The sequence below is a fragment of the Micrasema longulum genome, unplaced genomic scaffold (assembly GCF_059751315.1).
Source record: "Micrasema longulum isolate JH-2025_06_02 unplaced genomic scaffold, ASM5975131v1 h1tg000705l, whole genome shotgun sequence".
NCBI lineage: Eukaryota > Metazoa > Arthropoda > Insecta > Trichoptera > Brachycentridae > Micrasema > Micrasema longulum.
The window spans coordinates 215,986-239,938 of NW_028277901.1; the positions used below are offsets into that span (position 1 = coordinate 215,986).

The following is a 23,953-nucleotide window of genomic DNA, read 5'->3' on the forward strand; positions in this document are numbered from 1 at the left end:
GCTTTCTTATGATTTTCCTAAATCAACAAGTTTTACATAAAACTCACTATTAGAATATGTTAGTGAAGTTGGGGTAAAGCGGAGTTCGAACCTCGGACCTTTGATCGGTTAGTCCGCTACTCTAGTCGCGGAGATAAATTTAGCAATCCTCAATTTATAATATTTCTGTATTATTTTTATTATTTGTTTAATTCATATTCTCGCTCACCACAGCTTGTACACTTTCCAGTTAAGCGAACAATTGAACTAAATGAACGAAAGACACAAATGTTTCGAAGATACAAAATATACAAATGATACAATGAACTGAAAACCTAAATGAGCTAGTGTTTTCTGGGTTATTATGCCGTTTGTCGTTCGTACTATTTACGGATGTTTTGGATCACGTTATAGCGTCCATCATCAGGGTTGACGTTATTTGTGTAGATAGATGTGTTAAGTACTTAGGATTTGCACTGTGTAGCAGTCGTTGCTCGAAGTCCTTCACCAACACATAATTGGACATTGTGATCGAGCTGCAGATTGGTATACTTGTGTATTATGAACTGTTGGCTCTATGTGATATGTGGGTATGCAGATACTGTAGTGCGTTCTTTGTGTCAGGCTGGAGCTGGCTGCTGTCGCGCAAGAACCTGGTGAAGGCGTCACAGAGCCTGCGCGAGGTGTGCGCGTCGTGTTCGCTGCTGTACCCGGGTGGAGCGCCGGCCATCCTCAGCGCGTGCCTCGTGTCCACGGAGCCGGATGCCGCGTTGCGGCTACTAGCCGACCAGTTTACGCCGGACGAGCGCTTCTCGCAGGCGGCTGTGGCCTCCAATCTCAGCACCCCGCAGGACGTGTCCTGCACGCACATCCTCGTCTTCCCCACCAGCGCCACCACACAGGTACTAACTGATTCCCCCGTATCAGATTATGATGGAAAAATTAAAGAAACATATTTCTCATACTGAACGCAGAGTTCAAAATGGCCGCTTGAAACAACCAATGACAGGTCTTTAAGCCCTGTATAGGTCTAGACCTTCATATTCCTTCTTAAAAATGTCCTCCATCTCTGTTGTAATATGTTAATAAGGAATTAATGCATTTGGAGCAATTCCACAGCATTATGTATTTTCATTTTCTCAGCACATCCGCAGAATTAATGTTTACGTCACTCTTATGAAGAGAATAATCTAATTGATTACTATTTTTTATTTTTTTTATTATTCTTCTCTAAAACTAACCAATAATGCCCTGTCTAATAATTGAAATATAATTAAAAATTATAATTTGATATCTTCTTTTAATTTTTATTTGCATCATGGAACAATACTTAAATTTACATAAATATTATTACAAAATATCTAAATTGATTTAGTTAAAATTACCTTATTCCCTTAAAAATTACATGAAATTGTAACAGTGACTTTGTTTAGCCTGCCACCGGTCTGACGATATCAGTCACGATGTAACCCAGTCACTGGCGAAAAATGTACAAAGTAAAACCTCGTTTTTACTTTCCTCAATTTTATGTTTTCCCGCCTTTTACTCTGAAGTGTTTAGGTCCCATTTTTTTCCAAACATTCTCATTTAAATATCTCCCCCAATTGACGTTTTTCATAACTCCGGTTTTACGTTGAAAATTTTTTAAAACTCATTCGATCTGTCAAAAGACTCCGAGCCGCGCACCGCCGCGTTTGCCCAAAATGGTGAATAAAATCAAGGTAAATAAAAAGTGTGTAATTTGCTGTCTCAAACTAAATTCAGAGTAGGTTCAGCGTAATTACACATTTTGTTACTAAATTGTGACATCCGGTTGACACATGAAGAATAGTCTTTACATCCAATAAATTACCATGAAGAAAGTTTAAAAATTTGGTAATAGAAATATTATTTGAAGTTATAAACATAATTTGGAAAGAAGATTGTTTAAACAGCCATCGTAAAAGTGTGAAACAGTTTTGCCGTGATGTAAATGACAGTTAAAATTCTGCGGTGCCATACTAAAAAAAGTGAGACCATATAAATAAAATATCCCAATATTTAGAGAAAAAATCATTGTATGCATTTTATGCCAATTCATATTTTTATTTTCGTGATTTTAATGTTAAGTACCTACGTAAAATTATTTAAACAAGTTTTTTTTATTCAATAAAAAAAATGCACGTGGTATTGATTTGAAAAATACAAAATATTTTGAATGAAATCATAGGTATAATATGAATACTCCCCAATTATGTCAGTTTTTACAATTTTTTGGCAGTTTTTCATTTCCTCACTTTAGCATTTTCTGCCAAGAATATCATTGAAAAAACTCCATGTATTATAATTATTTTGCAGTCAACGCAGACAGCCTTCCAAGAACAGCACATCAACGGGCCGGAGCTGGGAGACGACGAGCTGTTCTCGGCCCTGAACGACGACATGCCGGACGGGATCGAGAGCATGAACGACTTCAGCGACATCTTCAACGGCTGGGAGGGCGGCGCGCACGACAGTCCGGGCGGCTCCCCGGGCAGCGACCAGCGGCGCGGCGGCGGCGGCGAGGGCGGAGCTTCGCGCCCCGGCTCCCCGGGCCGCCCCGCCAACCACCCCCACTCCCCCATGTCGGAGGACGCCGCCAGAGTGAGTATATCTTGTAGCCCTTTTTCAGTTAATACTGTTAATATTGCAATTTGGTCACGAGGCAGGCTGACAGTATAGACATAAACCCTCTGTATAGTGGAAAGTTTGATGCTACAGGAAATTTGATGTAAAAAATATTTTCTAGGTAAAAATTAGGGCATTGTACGGTGAAATTTCTCAAAAATAGATTTAAAAATTAATAAGAATAAACTACTTTAAAACTTCACAGGTTTATGTGATGTGTTTACGAAAACCAATCAATCATAGCGTTGTTTTACTGTGACAGATTTCCAGTTTCTGGGGTAGCCATGTTTTTTAACACATTGTCGTCGGGACACGGCATTTGCCGTTTTTCGCGGACTGTCGGTCAACCGCGGGACACGGCAAATGCCGTTTTTGTCGACTGTCGGTTGTTGGCGGGAAACGGCATTAAACGGGTTTGTTATCAGCGTGAAATAAAACGCCTTGAAGGGTGATTTGCTACCTGGGGTGCTAGGCGACAGTCTGTCGACGTTATTTGAGATGCCTTGTCCGGATTGGCTAGTGTGCCACTTGTAAAGGCGTCGCCAGAAATCTAGAGTTTTATGCGATCTCAATCTCCAGTTTAGTTTGAGTCATTTCACGTATTGGACTATTTTTCATACCGCTCGCACTGTTTTGTTTACTGTTTGGTATTTTCTTATTTGAATATATTAGCATTGTATAGGACGTTACCCCTACAAAAATGTCTTTACAAGCCAATGATAGTGACGATGAAGTGTATGCCGACAATTTATCTAATTGTTCATGGAATGATGACATTGAAGAGTTGTCAGACAAAGAACCGAGTGATGATGAACAAATACCAAGACCTAGAACGTTTCACCGTCGCACTATTGAAAGTGATTCTGATTCGGAGACGAGCTCAGATGAGGATGTGGACGAGTGGTCATCGTTTGATAATCTTCCAGTTCTGGAATCGTTTTTAGGCCGCCGCGGTTTGAATTCAAATGTCCATTGTCCTCAAACTGTAAGTGATGCGATAGAGTTATTTATCGGTGATGATTTGTTTGAATATTTTATAAACGAATCTAATAGATATTACCACCAAAACTCACATAATTACAAATTATATAAAAAATCGGGAAAGTGGAAAAATATTACTTTGAAAGAAATGAAAAAGTTTTTGGGGATGATTATTTTGATGGGACAAGTTCGAAAGGATATAAGGGACGAGTACTGGTCTACTGAACCAACAACCGAAACTCCTTATTTTGCTAAAACGATGTCCAGAGACCGGTTTCGGCAGATATGGAAAGCGTGGCATTTTTCTAACAATGAAGAAATCATAGATAGTTCCGACCGATTATGCAAAGTAAAACCAATTTTTGACCACTTTTTACCTAAATTTATTTATTTTTGATGATCAAATGTCAAATATGATTTCTTTGAAAATTTCGATCGAAAATATTATTTGGTTTAGAAATTGTGTCAATTTTAAGAAAGCGATATATTTTTGCGCTAATCGCGAAAAACACCCGCTATAGGCTAGAGTCTATTGTTCGAAGCGCCCGACTACAATGTGTTAACATTTGACCGTGATTTGACGTTTCACGGGTACAAATAATGTGTTTTAGAATTCTACTTTTAAATGTCAGAAAAACGACTTAAACTCTCGATGTCGCGAATAATTGCGTTGTTATAAACTGTCTCTGTCCCTAACAAATACTTAAATAAAATAAATGTGTACGGTCCTCAGGGCGGGTGGGAGGAGGTGGGCGCGCTGCTGCAGCAGCCGCTGGCGCTGGGCTACCTGGTGAGCACGGCGCCGCTAGGCCCCATGCCGCGCTGGTGGTGGGCCGCGTGCCCGCACGCCGCGCCCGCGTGCCCCGCCTTCCTGAAGAACGCGCTGCACCTGCACTCCTCCACGGCGCAGGCGGGCGACGACCTGCTGCAGCAGCCGCCGCCGCAGAGCGCGCTGCACCCGCTGGACTCGCACTACACCACCGACGTGCTGCGCTACGTGCTGGAGGGCTACAACGCGCTGTCCTGGCTGGCGCTCGACCCGCGCCGCTCCGACCGCCTGTCGTGCCTGCCGGCGCACGTGCAGGCGCTCATGCGCCTCTACCACCTCACGGACGCCCTCGTCTAGTCCTGTGATACCTCGTTATTTATTGTTACTCGTCCGGGAACCTTAATCAGGCCAAAGATAATCGGAGGCAATTATAGCTAAACTAGACTCCTCGCTGTTTTTATTTGTTGGATTTTATTACCTTTTGATAACGACGTAATTAGGATTTGTTTGTATGTATATATATTTATACAATCTTAGAATGGCAATTTGGAATTATTTTTGTGGATAAGATGCCAAGTCGGGGCCAACCGTAGCAAATTGTGATTAGTATGTTGCCCCTCGGTGCAATCCTCTGTATATAGCGGCGATCCCCGTTCCTCTGTGTACATAATGTGCAGTCGACCGCCTCCTGTTTATAACTCGTCAATTTTAGGGAATCGGGAATCTGTATATATGTATGTAGAGACGACACAACACAAACACTACTACTCGTAGATAGAGCAATCATTAGGAAATCAGAACTCGATATTAATATAACTTTATAAATAATTATACATAATATAGATAATTACCAATTAAAAATATTACATATTTTATCCGCATTTTCTTTTTACCTCCTCAATCCCGGCCAACTGATTGTAATGTGTCAAATTCTTCCGATGCACTGGGGAATTGGCTTTACATTGTTTGTAAGGAAAAAAAAGGAAACGATTCCAGCTCGTCCAGTCTGGAATGTATGCGAATTAAAACACGTTATTTTGTATAAATAAATATTTTATTTCTAACGTCTTACAACTTCTGCGATTGGGCCGTACATCGCTCTCGCGGGATTTATTTGTCGCACTTTAGTAGGAGGAAGTTATCAACTTTGGGGCCGCATGCGGAACATTAAGTTGTTCCGGTTGACTGTGATGAAACACTACACCGCTTCATTACAAATATTATTACAAAAATACACATTTCTTTTTGTAAAAGCATTACCAATATAAATTTTTTTTAAATTAGGGTCAGTGTACTAGATAAATATAAGATTGCGATCACTGAGACTGCTGACCGCCAATTTTCTACATATTTAAAAATCTATAGTGAGTGATTTGAAACTGGAATCATTTGCCGTTCATTCCACATCAGTCGGCCAATTTTAAAACTGCCTGAATGCTTTTCTGTAATAAAAAATATTCCAAACAAAGTGTGTACGGCCGGCGACTAAAGTTGGATTCTTTTAATCTAACGATAATAAATGCGTAATAAACTTTTTGCTAAAATTTATTCGGGGAAGATTCCAACCTTTTCATAATAATTATTTAAATTAATCAGTTCAAAACACAAACAAATAGTTTTATTTTTAAAATATTAATAATTATAGTATGACTAAAGTGACATGTGAAAACATAAAATTGTCGGATTACAATACAATGTTCATCAAAATTTTAATTAAATATGGCTACTACAACTACCATCGCCCCATAACCCTAGGTAGGCAGAGAGGATGGACCGCCACACACCTCTTTCCTGACAAACATTCCTAGCTTTTTCCACATTCATACTGCCCTTCGGTTATGTCCGCACATGACCAGACTTGAGATTTTGATTTATCTGATCATGCCACGTCTTTTTTAGTCGTCCACATCCTACGTTAATATTAATTCTCGCCATTTATGTTTTACCATTACTTCGCCACCTTAGTGACCCTTTCTTAATCTTATCAATTATGCCTATCTCAGATTCGCACTCTCGCCTGATTTCATCATTCGCAACCCTGTCATATATTGATTTTCCACACACTCGTCAGAAAACATAAAATCAACAAATAAAATTCTAATAATAGCCATTTGCGTTCGATAAAACAATTGAATTGTGCCAACATAGAAAGGAACAGTAAAACCTTGTTTTTACATTCCTCAATTTTATGTTTTCCTGCTTTTTACACCGAAATTTTCAGGACCCAATTTTCTTCATACATTATCATGCAAACATTCCCCCAATTAAAGTTTTTTACATTTTTCATTACCCCGGTTTTACGTTGCAAATTGTTCGGTTTTCATTTGATGTGTCAAAAAGCCAAAATTATGTCGTAGTAATGATGCCACGGCCCGCAAATTGAGAATAAAAACAGGAAAACAACTAATAAGGGTTAAATTATTGTCTTTACCTAAATTGAAAGCAGGTGCAGTGTAATTGACCTGTTTGTTTAAGTGTCTTCTTTTACGGTTAGTCTTAGTTTTCATTTGAACAAAAACATAATATTGACTTGTACAAATCATGATACAAATACAAATGTCATGGTTGACAAATGTTAAGAAACAATAAAGTTTTAATATCATTAAATTGCAATGTTTAAAACATAACAATGAAAGTATTTAAAGTTTTAAAAAGTATGGTTTTAAAAGTTGTCATAAAAGTGGAAACAATTTTTCCGCGATCTATATGACTATATGTTATTTTTAGTGATGCCATATGAAAAAGGTGATACTGTATAAATACAATTTCCCAATAGTCAGGGGAAAAATTATCGCATGTTATTTTATGCAAATTCAAAATTCTATTTTGTTTTTTTTTGTTTTTTTAAAATAATTTTAACATGCTGTTTTTAAATCAAATAAAAAAAAAACAAATTACATAATATTGTTTGAAAAAATATTTTTAGTGAAATCATTGAAAATATGTAAAATAGTATTGTCAATTTCCACTTATCACAGTTTTTACAATTTTTCTAGAAGTATATGTAAACTATAGTGTAGCAAATCAATTTTATTTTTATGTAATTCCTATTTTTTCCATACATTCTTCATTTCCTCACTTTAGCGTTTTCCTCAGTTTTATACTTCTTTTTCTTGCTCCCTTGAAAAACGTAAAAAGGGGGTTTTACCGTATATGTAATTTTGTTTTAATTTTTTTTTAAAGACAAAAACTTTTTGGCAAAGCTCTATTAAGTCAATTTTATGTTTTTTTAGAATAAAACAAATCAATGGTAACCTCATTGCTATAAATGCCATTTTATATCGAAATAAAACTGTTTTTTGTCTTATTTTATTTGTATGGAATATGCCCTTCTACGTGGGCACAATACAATTGCCTAATTTTGCCGTGGTTCAAAAATCAGAACACTTAAAATTAGATGTTGGTTGTTGTAGTCAACCCCAATTTTCTGCAAAATTGTCACCTGGATTCAAACAAAATTCCAATAGTTGTCGACCAACATTGAAATACTCCCAATCAAATAAAAAATAAGCCAAAATAGTCGAGCGAAAAGTAAGATTGGATACATTATTTATTTACCCCTCTTACTAAACTCTTGACAATTACTTAAAATTAATATAGAAGAATCCTCGTAAAGAGAATCCACTAACTGAATGTTTTGTCCGTTAATTAAAAGCAACTTCGAAATAAACTAATTTTAATTCATTTGCGCGGCGGGATCTCATTCTGTCACTCGAAGAACATGACCTTTTATATTGTACTTTGAATTTGACATAATGTTGACCCACAACAGTTGAAAGCGCTGAAAACTGTGTACTTAGAAAATCTACACTGACAGTATTATCATATTTTGCATAAAATATTTTTTAAAAGCCCAAACAATAATATTTATATATTTTCATCTCAGTTACTTTTTTACGATATACTAAATATCACTGAACATTACATTGAAATTATCAAAAGCAAACTGAAAGGTTGAAAACTCTGAGCCTGATAATTGGCCGTGTGGGATTTTCGCATACACCGTTGGGGCTGATGATCAGCCCCGTGGGATCAAGAGGGTTAATAATAATGTAATGTGAATGAGCCGAAACAATGTCTAAAGTTGTACGAGAGTTTCCACCGTGGGTTCAGCAGCAGCGGGCTTCTTGTGTCGCCACTCGTTGTAGTCTGCCAGAATCTTCCTTCCGTACAGAGTGTGCAGCTCCCGGAAGGTGATCTTAGAGCGCGGCACATTCTCCGGAAGCCGCTCCGTTTTACCTGCATCATCGAGAAAAATAGCTACAAATTTTGCATATTTACTGATACCATCAATAGACAACTCTGTGTACAAAGTTGGAATATTTTGCATTTATATAACCTAAATGTTTTTTTTTTATGTAAGTATGTATGTAATGTATTATATAAATAAAAGACGAGTTAAACTTTAACCCACAAATTTGTAATGTTTAAAAAGAGTATTTATAAAATCTGATAAATATAAAAGTTTCAATAAATTTAAGCTAATCCTGAAAATATATACATATTTTTTTAATAATTAAAATGAACACATATAGGAGTTAAATAATGAGACTACATAAATATTTTATTTTTAAGAATGCTGATATATACATATTATATACCGTCTGCGCAAGTTCAATATCGCGTATTATATTATGAAAATGGCGCTATATAAGTTATCCATAATTATTATAAATCAAAAAAAGGTTTTTTGGCGTTTTCAGTTGAATGGGACAAGCCGCATTAATTGGTGTATTTAAATTTCAAAATCAATTACTCAACCAATAAATTGCTTGCATTTGATTGAATTCAATACTGTGACTGAATCGACCCCACTAAAGAATACCGCCAATACAACTGGCATACGCATACGATAGTAGAAATTGTCTTTCTAATATAAATCAACAACACAAAATAAACTGCGTTTATTTTTTATAATTTTTAAAACAAATTCCCATTTTTTTTCCTCAACATGACAGATGGTTCTTTTGGCGTATTGAACTCACATCGACGATAGTACGAGAGTTTTGTTTACGGTTTATTATGTTTAAGCATTATGATTTTACAAGAAGCGTATGAAGCAATTAATCTGATGTAGCGTGTAGTTAAGTAGTTATATTACACAATATTGATCTGTTCCAGTAATAACACTCTTATCGCTAATAGAGTCGCCCATATGGAGAAAAACCTTCTATGATTATTCGCCGCAAAGTGCTACAAAGCCACAAAGGCTGCAGATTACAGTAATACAATAGGCCGTAGGTACTCGGGTCGAGAACTGCAAGTACAAACCGAAACTGTCCATTACACGTTTGTTGTTAAACTAAAAATCAAACCAAAAATTTTGAACGCTTTTGTTTTATGCAATAGAGCTAAAGGGCTCTGAAATTTGTTCCTGCAAACTCGTAGTATTTTTTAAATGTTTACAAAACTAAGAAAATTATATTTTATCTTTAATGGTTTTCTTAATAATCAATTTTGTTCATTTGGTAGTTTTAATACAAAAAAAAGTTACGCAATTTAAATCAAACAAAAAATTATCATTTGGCATGCATCACTGTGTGAGCAATTTTAGATTAATAACAACTGCAGGTTGGAAGGGAACAATTACATCTTTTTTTTTTATTGAGAAAAAAGACAAACTTTCCCAATTAATTGTTTACCAAAATATGAAATATGAAAAACACGCATTTGAGGTTAAAAAAAACCATGATCACTTTTTATTATATAAATAAAAGACAAGTTTCCACAAATTTGGAAAATCCAGTGATCAGTTTCATCGCTTTCGCAACATCTTCATCGAAGATTAAAGTATCACTCGTCTTTTATTTATATAATAAATTACAATAAACTTCCTTCAAGAATTTTCACTTACAAACTTAAATGTTTTTATGATAACTTTTATTTTTATGAACGTTATTTACCTATTGACCACAAAACAGTGCACACGAAGCGAACCATTTTCACACTCGAAAAATGTAAAAAAAGTGTGTAAATAATATCTAAATATGTACATGTAATTTAGTATGTTTTGCTTACTTTGTGGATCACCGAATATTGAACCTCTTTTGTACTGACGACTGCCGATCGCCTGTTACAGTACAGTTGTACAGAGAGCGAGACGGACACTGTCTAAATCCTCGAGAAACATTATGTAAAGAGTATCTCATTTAGAATTATGACATATGGGAGGTTTTAAAGTGAAATATCTAAACTGATTATCTAAAGGTAATATAATGAGATTGTATTTATGTTGAATGAGGAACTTCAGCCCTACGGGAAATTGGATACAAAAAATGTTTTCTTACGTGGGGTAAAAATTAGAGCATTAAATTGTACGGCAAAGTTTCTTGAAAATGTACAGAAAAAATAGTAAAAAATATTTTGATAAAAACGCACTACTTTAAATGACGTCACTGGTTCATGTGAATCAACCTATGATCTGAGAGCTATGGAAGATTTCCGGTCTGCTTGTCGTTTCTGGACCAATAGGAAAAACTGAATGAGAATAAGCGGAATAATAATAATAATACCTCTGACGTCACACGCGGAGTTATTTCAGAAATACAAAACTTGAAAAAATCGTAGCGCCGATAATACGATATGTAAAAATTAAAAAAATATTTTTTGACTTAGTTTAACAGTCTATTAACAAATAAAAAATTTGAAAAAAACCACTGAACTTCCTCATTGGTGAACTAATGCGGTGCCAAATGTTTTATTAACTTGGTTATCAGACCACTCGAGTCCGTGACCATAGAGAACCCGATTGTGGGTATTTCCGACGCACAACTAAACCCTATAACAAAGTACCTACTCCAAACTGTACACAAGGGTTTTTTATGATGTTTATCCAAAAGACCATGTAAATCTATGTAGGTATTTTATTTTAATAAAATTTAAAAAATATTTATTGATGTTTAGTGTTATAATTTTTTTCTATCTTGTAGCGGTCAAAAGTTTAATAAATATGTAACTCGGAGCGGAGGAAACTTTACTTCGTACTCATTACTCACGGGAAAACCAGAGCCACGCATGCAACATTCCCCGCTCACCTGTAGTGGGTTTGCTATACTAGTTGGAGGTAATGGCACTAACCGCTCTTGGCCGCTTGGTTTGGCGCTTGCTGGAGTCGGTTGAAGGGGTTGTAACGCTGGCCGCGTACGGGCGCCTGGGGGGCGCTCGGTTCCTCGCTGCGAGTCCCCATCTCTGCAGACCAGAGCCACACATGCAACACTTCTTACTCACTCACACACCGGACCACCGCTGACATCACACCGTTACAGGCAACAATCAGAGGTGGTCAGCTTGCCATATCATCGCCTAAATTTGAATACAACGTAAGTCACTAAATGGTAACTTTACAGGAAGCAATAAAAACTTTATAAATCAGTAATTTTAAATGAAACTTAAGAGGTTTTATTTTTTCAACAAAAATTTTGTTTTCATGGTATACACGATTTTTAAGCGTTTTATCCAATCAAATGTAAACTACTGTACCACGGACCATCTACTGACTTATGCTATATTCCAAGGAATATACATCTTTGATGCGTTATTTCACTGTTGTATTTTTTTAAACTTATGTTGTTTATACAGGTGTCCCATAATCCAAGGTATTCCTTATCAGGCCAGCTCATGACTCACCAAAAAATGCAAATATGACCTTAGTAAAGGTGCCTCAGTTTTCGAGATATTTATTTTATTTTATTTGAAAATTTGTTTATTAAATTTACATTCATTTTACAAAATAATATAAACATTTTTTATTCATACTCTGTTGTTCAAAATAATATTTTGTGCATCTTTAAAAAAAAAAAAATTGTGTCTCGATTGTCCTTGTCTTGTTTTAGAAAGTAGTATATGATATTTTTCTGATATGATCATATTGCGTCCATGTTGACGACAATTTTTTACAAGTTTTAGTTCGTCTACAATTACATTAGTGGCTAATTTATGAATAAATTTTAATGATTGTAGTTGAAAAAGTTCAGTTATATTTAATTGCTTAGTTTGTTTAAAAAGTTCTCTAGTTGCTGTTAGATAGGGAAGGTCATATACTAACTTTAATATTTTATTTTGTTGTCTTTGTAGTCTGTTTATGTCATTTTGATATCCTGTTCCCCATAGTAGTTGCATATAACATATTTAAGTTTTTACATAGGCTTCATACATTATAATTTTTTCCGCTTTTGGAACAAAATTTTTGATTTTTAAAAAAAGACTCGATAATGTCGCCACTTTGCTAATTAAATTGTTGATATGAATTTTCCATGTCAATTGTCTATCTATTAGTCCTAAATATTTAACATGTTCAATCTCAGTTAGTCGTTCATCATTTATGTGAGCATCTATTTTATATCATTTTTTTCTAGATTAAAAATGGATAATATTGCTTTTTTTTCATTAACACATTGTCGTCGGGACACGGCATTTGCCGTTTTTCGCGGACTGTCGGTCAACCGCGGGACACGGCAAATGCCGTTTTTGTCGACTGTCGGTTGTTGGCGGGAAACGGCATTAAACGGGTTTGTTATCAGCGTGAAATAAAACGCCTTGAAGGGTGATTTGCTACCTGGGGTGCTAGGCGACAGTCTGTCAACGTTATTTGAGATGCCTTGTCCGGATTGGCTAGTGTGCCACTTGTAAAGGCGTCGCCAGAAATCTAGAGTTTTATGCGATCTCAATCTCCAGTTTAGTTTGAGTCATTTCACGTATTGGACTATTTTTCATACCGCTCGCACTGTTTTGTTTACTGTTTGGTATTTTCTTATTTGAATATATTAGCATTGTATAGGACGTTACCTCTACAAAAATGTCTTTACAAGCCAATGATAGTGACGATGAAGTGTATGCCGACAATTTATCTAATTGTTCATGGAATAATGACATTGAAGAGTTGTCAGACAAAGAACCGAGTGATGATGAACAAATACCAAGACCTAGAACGTTTCACCGTCGCACTATTGAAAGTGATTCTGATTCGGAGACGAGCTCAGATGAGGATGTGGACGAGTGGTCATCGTTTGATAATCCTCCAGTTCTGGAATCGTTTTTAGGCCGCCGCGGTTTGAATTCAAATGTCCATTGTCCTCAAACTGTAAGTGATGCGATAGAGTTATTTATCGGTGATGATTTGTTTGAATATTTTATAAACGAATCTAATAGATATTACCACCAAAACTCACATAATTACAAATTATATAAAAAATCGGGAAAGTGGAAAAATATTACTTTGAAAGAAATGAAAAAGTTTTTGGGGCTGATTATTTTGATGGGACAAGTTCGAAAGGATATAAGGGACGAGTACTGGTCTACTGAACCAACAACCGAAACTCCTTATTTTGCTAAAACGATGTCCAGAGACCGGTTTCGGCAGATATGGAAAGCGTGGCATTTTTCTAACAATGAAGAAATCATAGATAGTTCCGACCGACTATGCAAAGTAAAACCAATTATTGACCACTTTTTACCTAAATTTATTTATTTTTAATGATCAAATGTCAAATATGATTTCTTTGAAAATTTCGATCGAAAATATTATTTGGTTTAGAAATTGTGTCAATTTTAAGAAAGCGATATATTTTTGCGCTAATCGCGAAAAACACCCGCTATAGGCTAGAGTCTATTGTTCGAAGCGCCCGACTACAATGTGTTAAGTGTAAGTAAGTTTGGCTTCATCCACTTTTATTATGAATTTCCCGAACATCTACGCCTTATATCAGTTTATTCAAGCGATGCTAATTTATTCCATTTTAAACACTAGCTTTCAGATTATTTTTGCGTTTTATTTAGTTTAAAATGAATACTTTTCACTTTAATCAACCAGAGCAATTGTTCACATCATTCCTAATAAATTAAAACATTATACAATCAGCTCATTTTGCATTAAAAAAGCTTTTTTTTTTTTTCTAAAGTAAAACATAGTAAATATTATACTATTTTAAGAACTACATAAACTGAACATTTTTTTAAATAACTTGCCGGGTTAGCATAATATATTTTTTTTTTAGGGTAAAGAGTCAAAGTTACCTGAAGATTTATTTTAAATTCATTGACCGGGCATTCATATTTTTTTTCCAAACCAGTATTTGTAATATTTTGGACGTGATCAACAGAAGAGTTATTCAGAATTGTGAAACATAAATTAAAATCCTGAAAGATGAAAATTTGAAAAAGTAGCACTCGAGAAACTTACCAAAGGCGTAGATGTTCGGGAAATTTATAAAAGTGGAAATATCTCGAAAACTAAGGCATTTTTGTGAAGGTCATATTTGCATTTTTGTTTGAACACTGTTCTCTCTTTTATTGATTTATATTGTATTTTATAAATTTTATGTTGTTTATATACTCATGTTTTATATAACTTCCTCCATGCATGTAAAAGCCTTATGGGCGTAAAAAAATATTTAAAAAAATAAAAAAATGTGTTTTATATCTTTTCTGTCAACAATTTAAATTTAAATTCAAATGACAGAGATAGATGCTATTTTAAATAGTGAAAAATAATCTCAAATACAGAAAAATATTACTTGCGTTGTATTCAAATTAAGGCAACGATATATTGTCATTTGTGCATAAAGATTAGAAAGCTAAACAATATTGAAATGAGCGAATATTTTTTTCTCACATTATTTCAAGTAATTCTTAATCATAAAATAAAATAATGAGATAGTGGCATTAATATATATGTGATAGCGTTATTAAATAAAATAATAAGCAAATATTATAATAATATATTTGCAATAAATATTATTGTTCGGTAGCAATAAATACAGCACAAAAATCTTATTAAATGAGTAAAATAATTATATCACTCACCCAACATTGCTGTTGGTATGATTTAGGCACAATAATTAATTCAAATTGATATAATTACTACCCTCTTGACACTTCATAATCTTTTATCAAGTACAGATATCTAATAATTGTAAAAGCATTCAGTTTGCTTGTCACTAATGTCTCAATGAAAATTCCAGCGGTGCTATTCTGAACTGCTCTCGTGGCCGTAGAAACCACTTTTATCTTTTGTATTTACATGCAAAATTTTAAATATTTTTATTTTAAAACCGAAGCTATCTGCATTAATTATGAAATATATATATTTTTTAATCTCTTTGATAATTTTACAGAATGTATATAAGTACTGTAAAATCCATGAAAGTAACAATGTTTTTACATAGATAATAAAATTTGAGTATAAAATTTTAATTGACTACAGTCAATATATCGACAAGCATCGACAAATCTCTTACAGTCTCTAGTAAATGAGGTGTTGGAATATAGCGATTATTAGCGGAGCAATATTTACTCTAAAATGGTATTATTTACAATTGATGACTAATTTACTAAAAGTCCATTAAAACAACAATGGCCACCGTGTACGAAGCATTCTCGTGTTTGGTAATAGTAAAATGACCAAACCTTCTAACTCATCGAGCTGCCGTTGTAACTCGGCCACCATCAACTTCATGTAGTCGTAGCTGGCGCAGGCGAGCGCCTTCATCCACTGCTCCATCGAGTCCTGACTCTCGGCCCCGAGGATGTAGGCGCGTCCCTGCGCTCCATGAAACACTATCTTGAAACTGAACTGCTCGTCATCTTCAGTAAGTTCTGAAGCGGGAACACAACCGTGAATATTCCATATAAACAGTGATGTGACACTTATAATTAAGCCATTATTACGGATGCCTCTCGAGAGCCTTAACCACACTCGCCTACTTTGCAAGGCATCGGAGGACACAGATAGAGGTTTTTTGGATGCCATATGTTCCACCTAGGGAGCGGACATGGATAAAACAGTAATTAAGCTATAAAAAAACTGGGTTCTACGAAGAACGGTGATGACCTGAAATGTGTTAAACTTATATATTATTATGCTTTTTACTTAAATCTTATTGAAAAGTTAATCAGAACAGAATTTTCATTACCAATCATATTCGGTCATATATCAATATGTCATTAACCTATAAGGTCATGGTAAATTTAATGACATCCTAATCAATCTTCTAAACACTTCCTGTGGTCTTGTCCCTTTCCCCCTCTATGATTACCGAATGGAGCTTCTCGCTACTATGCGTGGCCCTGTTATAGGTCCTGTCGGATATACAGATCTGGTGGCTTCCAAAAGAATTTAAAGGCTTTTAAAACGTTTTGTAATCATTTTGGCGAATTGATCATGTCCAATCAATTTAATCGGAGTCAGTTGAGAATTGACTTCCCTCTTTCCTCAATCCAATGAAGTGCATATTATGTACTTCCGGTTTAAAACTAAGGTAACATAATAACAACTAAAAAGATTTATGCAGAAAATGAGAAAGACTAAGGAAATACGGTATGACCGAATCCAACAAATAGGTACTTGCAGATGGAGATGTCAAATGTAGGAAAATTCGGCGCAAGTGCATGAGAAGATGTATTAATGATGATGAGTGGGCAAAGGTGTAATGGTTTGTTTTGTAAATAAAGAATAAAAAAGATAATTTCAACCAACCTATTGTGCAGCCTTCTAAAATGATAACACCGATGGGTTCTTTGTCACCCCTTTTATCAAAGTAAAAGAGTAAATTCCCCTTCAGAACAAACCATCGCTTCTGATAAGATTTGTTAACTTCTCCTCGCTTGTTTAACCAGCCCTCACGGTCGACGGGGGTGGCTGAAGTAGCGAATGAGCAGAGATTCTTTTCATTTATCTTCATTTCTAGCAATCCGGTGACTTTTTGTTTACACGGAAATTAAGACATTAATGATCTTACCGAACAAAATTTTACCGTTACAAAATAAATAAGCAACAAAAATAATAGTTTGAAACTAAAATACTATTTAAAACAAACAAAAATAACTTGATCTCGAAGAAATTTGTAGAATTTTCTAATTTCTACCATTTTTATGGCACTACAACCATAGAAAATTTTGACACTGACAGCGACAGCAGGAATTTTGACAGTTTTTTTTACATAGATGTCAATAAAAGATGAGTAGTGTTAAGTTTTATTTTTATTTTTAGGTGAGACTTAGTACCTAACTGTGATTTGGTTCTGTTTTTTGTAAAATCTGAAAAAGACAAATAAATTAATCCCTAATAATTAAATAAAATTTATCCGTTTCAAAACGTATTCATCATCTATAGTCTACCAGTTTCTGGATAATCAACCGGCCTTTACAACATTTCATAATCATCATTTCTCTATCCGCACCCAGAGGTGCATATGACACTGCATTGATAAACTATATGATTATCTGTTGCATAAAGGTAGGGCCATCAGTTTTACGCTTCAGGTGCAAGTTCAGGGATAAATAAACTTTTTAATGGATAACCGCCTTTTAAACCAATTGTTCGACCCAACCATGCCGAAAATCAAATTTGAGATCTTATACACTGAAGGCGAACACGCCAACCACTAAAATACGACGTAGACTTATATACACCCGATTTCCTTTTTCTGGATTTTAGTAGCTATCGAGTCAGAAACATTTGTACAGGATTCTGGTTATTACACACACAAAACCGTCTTCCGCTCGAATATTAATTTTTACTTAGTTTGGACATTATTCGTAACCATAAAAAATATTCATATTGACGTGTTAATAGGATAAGGATATTTTTTAGCTCTTAAAAGACTGTCGTATATTATTTCTTTGCGCGCGGTGATGTAACATCGTGTTACACAAGAAAAAGACGGAATATTATAAAGTTAATGTATTTGAAAAATAAGACATGGAAACATACATAATAATTCATCAAGTTTTTTTTCATATTCATGATTTGTTTTTTTAATATTTTATCTGATGTAGTGGACGTATGTTGTGTAGATACATGATTACTTTGAATGCCTACGTAATAAGGATCGATGATTATTTTTTTTATTTTTATGACTGAAAATTTATAATTTAGGTAAGTTAAACTTTTTAGTAAATGAATTTATTTTGCCATCACATACTGCGGATTTATTCAAACGATTTAGAGATTTTTAAGTTTTTCCGAAACATCACTTCACTCTCGCAGTTTCGCACTTCTGCTGGGAAAGTATTCCATGCCACAGGGCTGCGACCGCAAACGCGCGTTCGCGAATTTATTGCGCTGGTTGCGTATATGTATAATATATTTTCCTATCGCCGTTGATGTAGCCGATCTAAGCGTAAGACGTCGGTCGGCTAGTTCATCCGCAGTACTATTCTGTACCGTTCTCGCGGCCGTAGAAAACACTTTTATCTCGTATATTTACATAAGAAATACGCGAGATGAGTGTTTTCTACGGCCGCGAGAACATTTGGAATAATTATTTTAGATATTCCAGAGCGGAGTTTTGCAGTGACTTGTACATAAGCTGAGAGAGTTTGTATTCCACCCTCCGCATTAATAGGCGGAGTGATATTGTAACTGAACTTAGAGATTCCAAAAATAAGTCTCGTTGTACGGTTTAATACAAAGTAAGCAACTTATTTCATTCATTGCTGGACCTGCGCGGATACTATCATTATTTTATTTTTTATTTTATTAAACATAAAAATCGACATTTTACACTTTTGACATTTCTCAGTAATACGCAAATAAACGAAGACGGTACTGATCAATCGGGTCGTCAGAGAAATTAGTGTTTCTATTATTTCATCTACTAAGGAGTCGACCCTGCCGGAAATCAAACCGAGGACTTCGAGCGTGATAGGCGAGAAGTCCACCAACCATTACACTACGAGGCTGACGTATCCGTTCTTGCTTTTTTTTCAGGATTTTACCTGAGAGCAACCATCACAACCATTTATTTCACACCCAGAACTGTAGTTTTCATCCGCCATAAATAAATATTTTTGTGGAAATTCAACCATTATCAATATTCCATTTTTTCCCATTTAACGGTCCAAAGGGCACATATTGGTAATTGGAACACCAGGCGAAACGTACCTCGAATATATTTTGTTACATTAATGTAATATGATGAGGAAGTTCAGTGTTATTTTTCAATTGTTGATATACTATTAAACTAAGTCAAAAATTAAAAAAATAAAATGTTTAATGTATCTGATAATAAGATGTGAATGAATTTTAAAATTGATGTTCTTTTCCGCTTCTTCTCAGTCAGTTCCGCCGATTGGTACGTTGACGTAAGTAAACCGGAAATCTTCCACAACTCTCGTATCAATGGTTGATTCATAAATACTAGTGACGTCGTTCAAAGTAGTTCGTTTTTATTAAAATATTTTAAAATATTTTTTTGTAGATTTTCATGAAACTTTGCCGAATAATTTAATGCTCTAATTTTTATCGCGCGTAGGAAAACATTTTTTGTATCAATTTCCCGTAGGGCTGAAGTTCCTTATTAGTCTCCAGTTAAGGAATTGTCAAATACTGTGGTATTGAAAAACCTTTTCACAATAAATATTTTCTGTCAACCATGTCAGGAATTGAACCCCAGACCTCTTTCTTACATGGCAGCGAAACGCGCTAACCAATAGACCACGGCGGACAATTAATTTCAATAGCTTCGATGAAGTTCTGTGAAATGTTTAATTCTAATTCATATTTTTTCAATTAAAGAACCCACTGAATTAAACTGATTTTTTTCGTTATTAAAAAAAAACAGAAAGCAAAAATAAAATATTGTCATGCTAAAATGGTGCAGTGAAATAGTTCAGTTGTGTTTTATACATTTTTATTTGGTTGGTGGACCAATGCAGTGCCTTATGCACCATTATGTGCAGAAGGGGAATGAGGATTATGAAAAATGTATTTTACCTACTTCAATACTAAAATGTATCTCTGCATAGGAGTCCTATGCGAAGTATTTTTAAAAATTTACCAAATAATAAAATATTCACTAAATGTTATTAAATATTTGTATTTAACCACTTCGTCGTCGTATGTTGGCCTCGTGGTGTAGTGGTCAGCGCGTTTACCTACCGTGCAAGAGGTCCCGGATTCGATTACCGACGTGGTTGACATAAAATATATTTTTTAAATGTGTTATTACACTAAAATATTTTATAGTCCCTGGTCTGGTACCTGAAGCGTAAGACTGATCATCTTACCTTCATGTAACAAAAATGATCAATATACGCTACGATTGGTGTAGGTACCAAGAATGATGATGATGAAATCATAAATTAAATTAACGTTAAATAACCACTTACTGACTTTTCTGTGTCTACCGGTTTCGAGACGTATTCGTCTCTTCGTCAGGACAGCAATTAAACTAACATTCAAAACCTACTGTATACATTCACCATAGTTGTTGCACAAAAATATAAAACCAACACGCCGATTTGAAACCACAGGCTTTACGTAGGTAACCTTTAAATGCACTGATTATAATTTTTAATTTATGAAAATATTTTATGTTGTGGGAGAAAAAGTTGATAAAAGAGGGAGGGGATGAAGGGAGGGGCGTGAGTTTTTAAACATATTTTTCAAAAATTATTTCATTTTGTAGGCCATTTTCAACGAGTTGTATACGCACTATTGGAAAATGGAAATCAACTTGGGGTAGAGTAGGATTCGATCCACGGACCTTTTTTTTTTACATTTTTACATTATTTTTTTTAACATTTTTTTTTTGCACCACAACAGGCCAGGAGGCCTAATTGCAGTGGTGAATTACATCACAGAGCATCCAGGCTTGAGAAAAATCACATTTTTTGTGTTCTCACCGGGAATCGAACCCGGAACCTTCCGTGCGTGAGTCAAGCGTTACACCACGGAGGCCGCCTTTGATCCGTAAGTCCGAGACACTAGCCACAAGACAACTATCCGATTCAATGGGTAATGGGTATAGGGTTACCATTGCAATGGAACCTCGTATAATGGGCTGTATTGAAAGGTTGTTTGATTATTAATTGTTTAAAGGGTTTCCAAAGCCTTCCTAAACTGTCATTGGTGTCTGACGATGAGACGAGTACGTCTTGAAATCGGTAGGCATATTAAAGTCGGTATGTAAAATGTTTGACCACAAAGTTAATGCTTTCAATAATAATAATAAAATATTTCCTCAATAACTCGTTAAAAACACAAGTTAATCTGTATTTTCAAGAGTTGCGTTAGTCGCCTAGCATTAAATTAATTTCACCCACGTTAATTAAAATTTCATACAGCACGTTAACATTACAAAATTCAACAGCCCTCTCTCCCATGAGAGTAGAGGAAAAGTGAATCTTCAAGTCTATGTTAAGAATTCGAAATAGAAAATAATATTTTACAATACCATGATATTTGTGTATTAAATTATTATTTTTTAAAATATATATCAAAACCAACTTAACACGATCATAATACCAGAGAAAATGTAAAAATCAGACTCCCATTCAGAAAAAAAGAGGAGTAACAAAATTTAAATTTATGTAAGGCAGAAAAAAATAATTTGGATATGAGAAAAAAATATTAAGATTTTTAAAATTCAAAGGCATACGTGTGTATAAAACTATTGATAAATCAAATAAATGTACAAAGTTATTATTAGAGCACACATAAGAATATTTGTGTGCCCCCAACTTCAAGATTTAAAATAAAATGAATTGATGAAATAAGAGGGAATGCTGAATATTAGTATGTAAACTGATCATTTAAATTAGCCAATTTTGTCGATGGAGTCTGGGATTTCAACCGTCCATGCTCTCTGTAGCTGCATGACGTGTTGTAATCTAGGTCCTGTTTTTGAAAACGATAAAAAAACACTTCATATTTAAAAATACTGTATACTAGATTTGGTTTTGATTTTTTTTATTTGTCAATTGGCTTTCAAACTACGCTACTTAAAATATATATTTTTGTGTATCGTATTATCAGCGGTATGACTTTTTAAGGTTTTGCCCTTTTTAAATTACTCCGCGGGGGACGTTTCAAGGTCTCTTCCCTTCTTCTCGATGAGTTCTGCTGATTGGTCAGTTGATTTACCGTAAACCGGAAATCTATCATAACTTTCTTATCATTGGTTGATTCGGAAGAACCAATGACGTCATTCATATTAGTTCGTTTTCATGAAAATCGTTTTTTGTTTTCAGGAAACTTCGGAGTACAATTTAATGCTCTATTTTTACCGCGTGCAAGAATACTTTTTATATCCAATTTCCCGTAGAGCTGAACTTCTTTATTTTAAACCACAATATTTCAACCATCCATGCGTTATGTATCTGCAAGACGTGTTGTGGTAATTATTATACAGCGCCCTTGAGGTGGTTTTCAAATGCGCTATATAAACTATCCATTTATATATGACCCAATGGTGGAAAGTTCAATGACATTTTAAAGGTGAGGTTAATTAATTGCTTATAATTAAATTAATTTCTAATCAACAAATCTTTTTTTCTCGGTTCTTTATCTTCAAAACATTCACGTTCATTAAAAATATCAAAACAGTTTATTTAAAAAAAATCGTCATAAAGATCACAAAATTAAAATATTTGACTTTGTCCAAATGTTTGCAGACAAAAGACTTTTGTCTGCAAACATTTGGACAAACTCAAATATTGTAATAAAACCAACTGGTCCAAGAAGAAGTTTGAAAATTGGAAAATTGTTTTCAGGCGTTGCCTAGTACGTGAAATAATTCATTCAAATGAATCTCTTCACAACAATAAGGGTTTCAGATCTTTAACTTAACTAAAATCAACAAATGGAAGAATTGAAGAAATATGGATGTTGAAACATAGGCAAAATGGTGAATGTTACACAGTGTGTAAAGTGGCCACTCAAACCAGCCATTGACAGGCCATAAGCCTTGTAAATGCCTAGACTTCCTTATTCCCTTCTTTAAGGTATTCTCCATCCCTGTTGTAATTTGTAAACAAAATTAAAAGTTGGACCGATTAGTAAGTTGGTTCACGTCTCCTGTCTCCTGTATGGGCTCATATACAGTAGAACTCCAACTATCCGAATCAATAAGGACCGAACCCCATTCGGATAATAAATAAATCATATAATTGGATTGATGTTTCAGAAATGACTTAAAACCCACTTGTTCTCTAAATCATTTGAATGAATCCTTAGCGTGTGGTGACAAAGTACATTGTTTTTCTTAAATTACAAATTAAAAAAGTTGAAATTAAATTTATTTCTTTATATAATTACTTTGTAAAGCGCCCTTGCGGTTATATATTACGAAAATGGCGCTATATAAGTTTTCCATAAAAATAATAATAATTGGAGTTCTACTGTATATAATTACCGGTCATAACCCGTGTAACTGCCTTGATTTCCATATGCCCTATCTATTGCAATAAATGTAATATGCTTAGTCGGATACGGATACGATACATGGCGCACGCCACATTCGACATAATACTGCGACAGACAGATACAAGACACAAGACACAAGACAGTGAGTTCTCAGTTTCAGAGTTCAGAGTTTCAGTGTCTCGATTCTCGCTTCTCGCTGTTCTCACGTCTCACGTTCTCAGTTCTCAGCTCTCAGTCAGTTCTCAGTCAAGTTCCTGCCGGCTCCGTCCGCACACGCGTCGCGCCGCTCGCCCGAACACACTACTCGACCGACGTTCGCGCGAAAACTATTCTAATCCGAAACGAAAATTCAAACCTAATCCGCGAGACTGAAATAACATCGAGTGCAATTATTGTGTTTATGCGACATTCAAAAACCAAATAAAATTAACAAA

The 23,953-nt window shown here is 34.8% G+C and overlaps 2 protein-coding genes across 6 annotated transcripts in view; one reads left to right on the top strand and one right to left on the bottom strand.

Annotated features, from left to right (window-relative positions):
- Positions 1-5,247, top strand: part of skd (mediator complex subunit skuld) — an 85,168-nt gene extending 79,921 nt beyond the window's left edge. For all 4 annotated transcript variants that reach the window (XM_088229765.1, XM_088229766.1, XM_088229767.1 and 1 more), the window contains 3 exons: positions 604-881; positions 2,317-2,601; positions 4,340-5,247. In XM_088229765.1, the coding sequence (XP_088085891.1) occupies positions 604-881; positions 2,317-2,601; positions 4,340-4,732 (956 nt within the window). In that variant the 3' untranslated portion in view covers positions 4,733-5,247. The remainder of the gene's footprint in view (positions 1-603; positions 882-2,316; positions 2,602-4,339) is intronic.
- A 2,214-nt stretch (positions 5,248-7,461) lies between these two features.
- LOC148279544 (sesquipedalian-1-like) lies at positions 7,462-23,930 on the bottom strand. Of its 2 annotated transcripts, none has more exons than XM_088229761.1 (4): positions 23,733-23,930; positions 16,848-17,407; positions 15,779-15,967; positions 7,462-8,614 (listed from the first exon to the last, which is right to left on the bottom strand). In XM_088229761.1, the coding sequence occupies exons 2-4, from the start codon at positions 17,050-17,052 to the stop codon at positions 8,454-8,456; spliced, it is 555 nt and encodes a 184-aa protein (XP_088085887.1). In that variant the 5' UTR covers positions 17,053-17,407; positions 23,733-23,930; the 3' UTR covers positions 7,462-8,453. The 2 variants fall into 2 exon arrangements, with proteins under 2 accessions (XP_088085887.1, XP_088085886.1); XM_088229760.1 differs by lacking the exon at positions 23,733-23,930 and adding an exon at positions 11,453-11,563 and having other exon boundaries at positions 16,848-17,316.
- Positions 23,931-23,953: the final 23 nt, after the last annotated feature.

Coding starts and splice junctions, on each gene's coding strand:
- LOC148279544 (XM_088229760.1), bottom strand. CDS start 17,052: ATGAAGATAAATGAAAAGAATCTCTGCTCATTCGCTACTTCAGCCACC. Junction 15,968..16,847: donor TTTAGAAGGCTGCACAATAG/GTTGGTTGAAAT, acceptor TTCCCGCTTCAG/AACTTACTGAAGATGACGAG. Junction 11,564..15,778: donor GCAGCTCGATGAGTTAGAAG/GTTTGGTCATTT, acceptor TCTGGTCTGCAG/AGATGGGGACTCGCAGCGAG.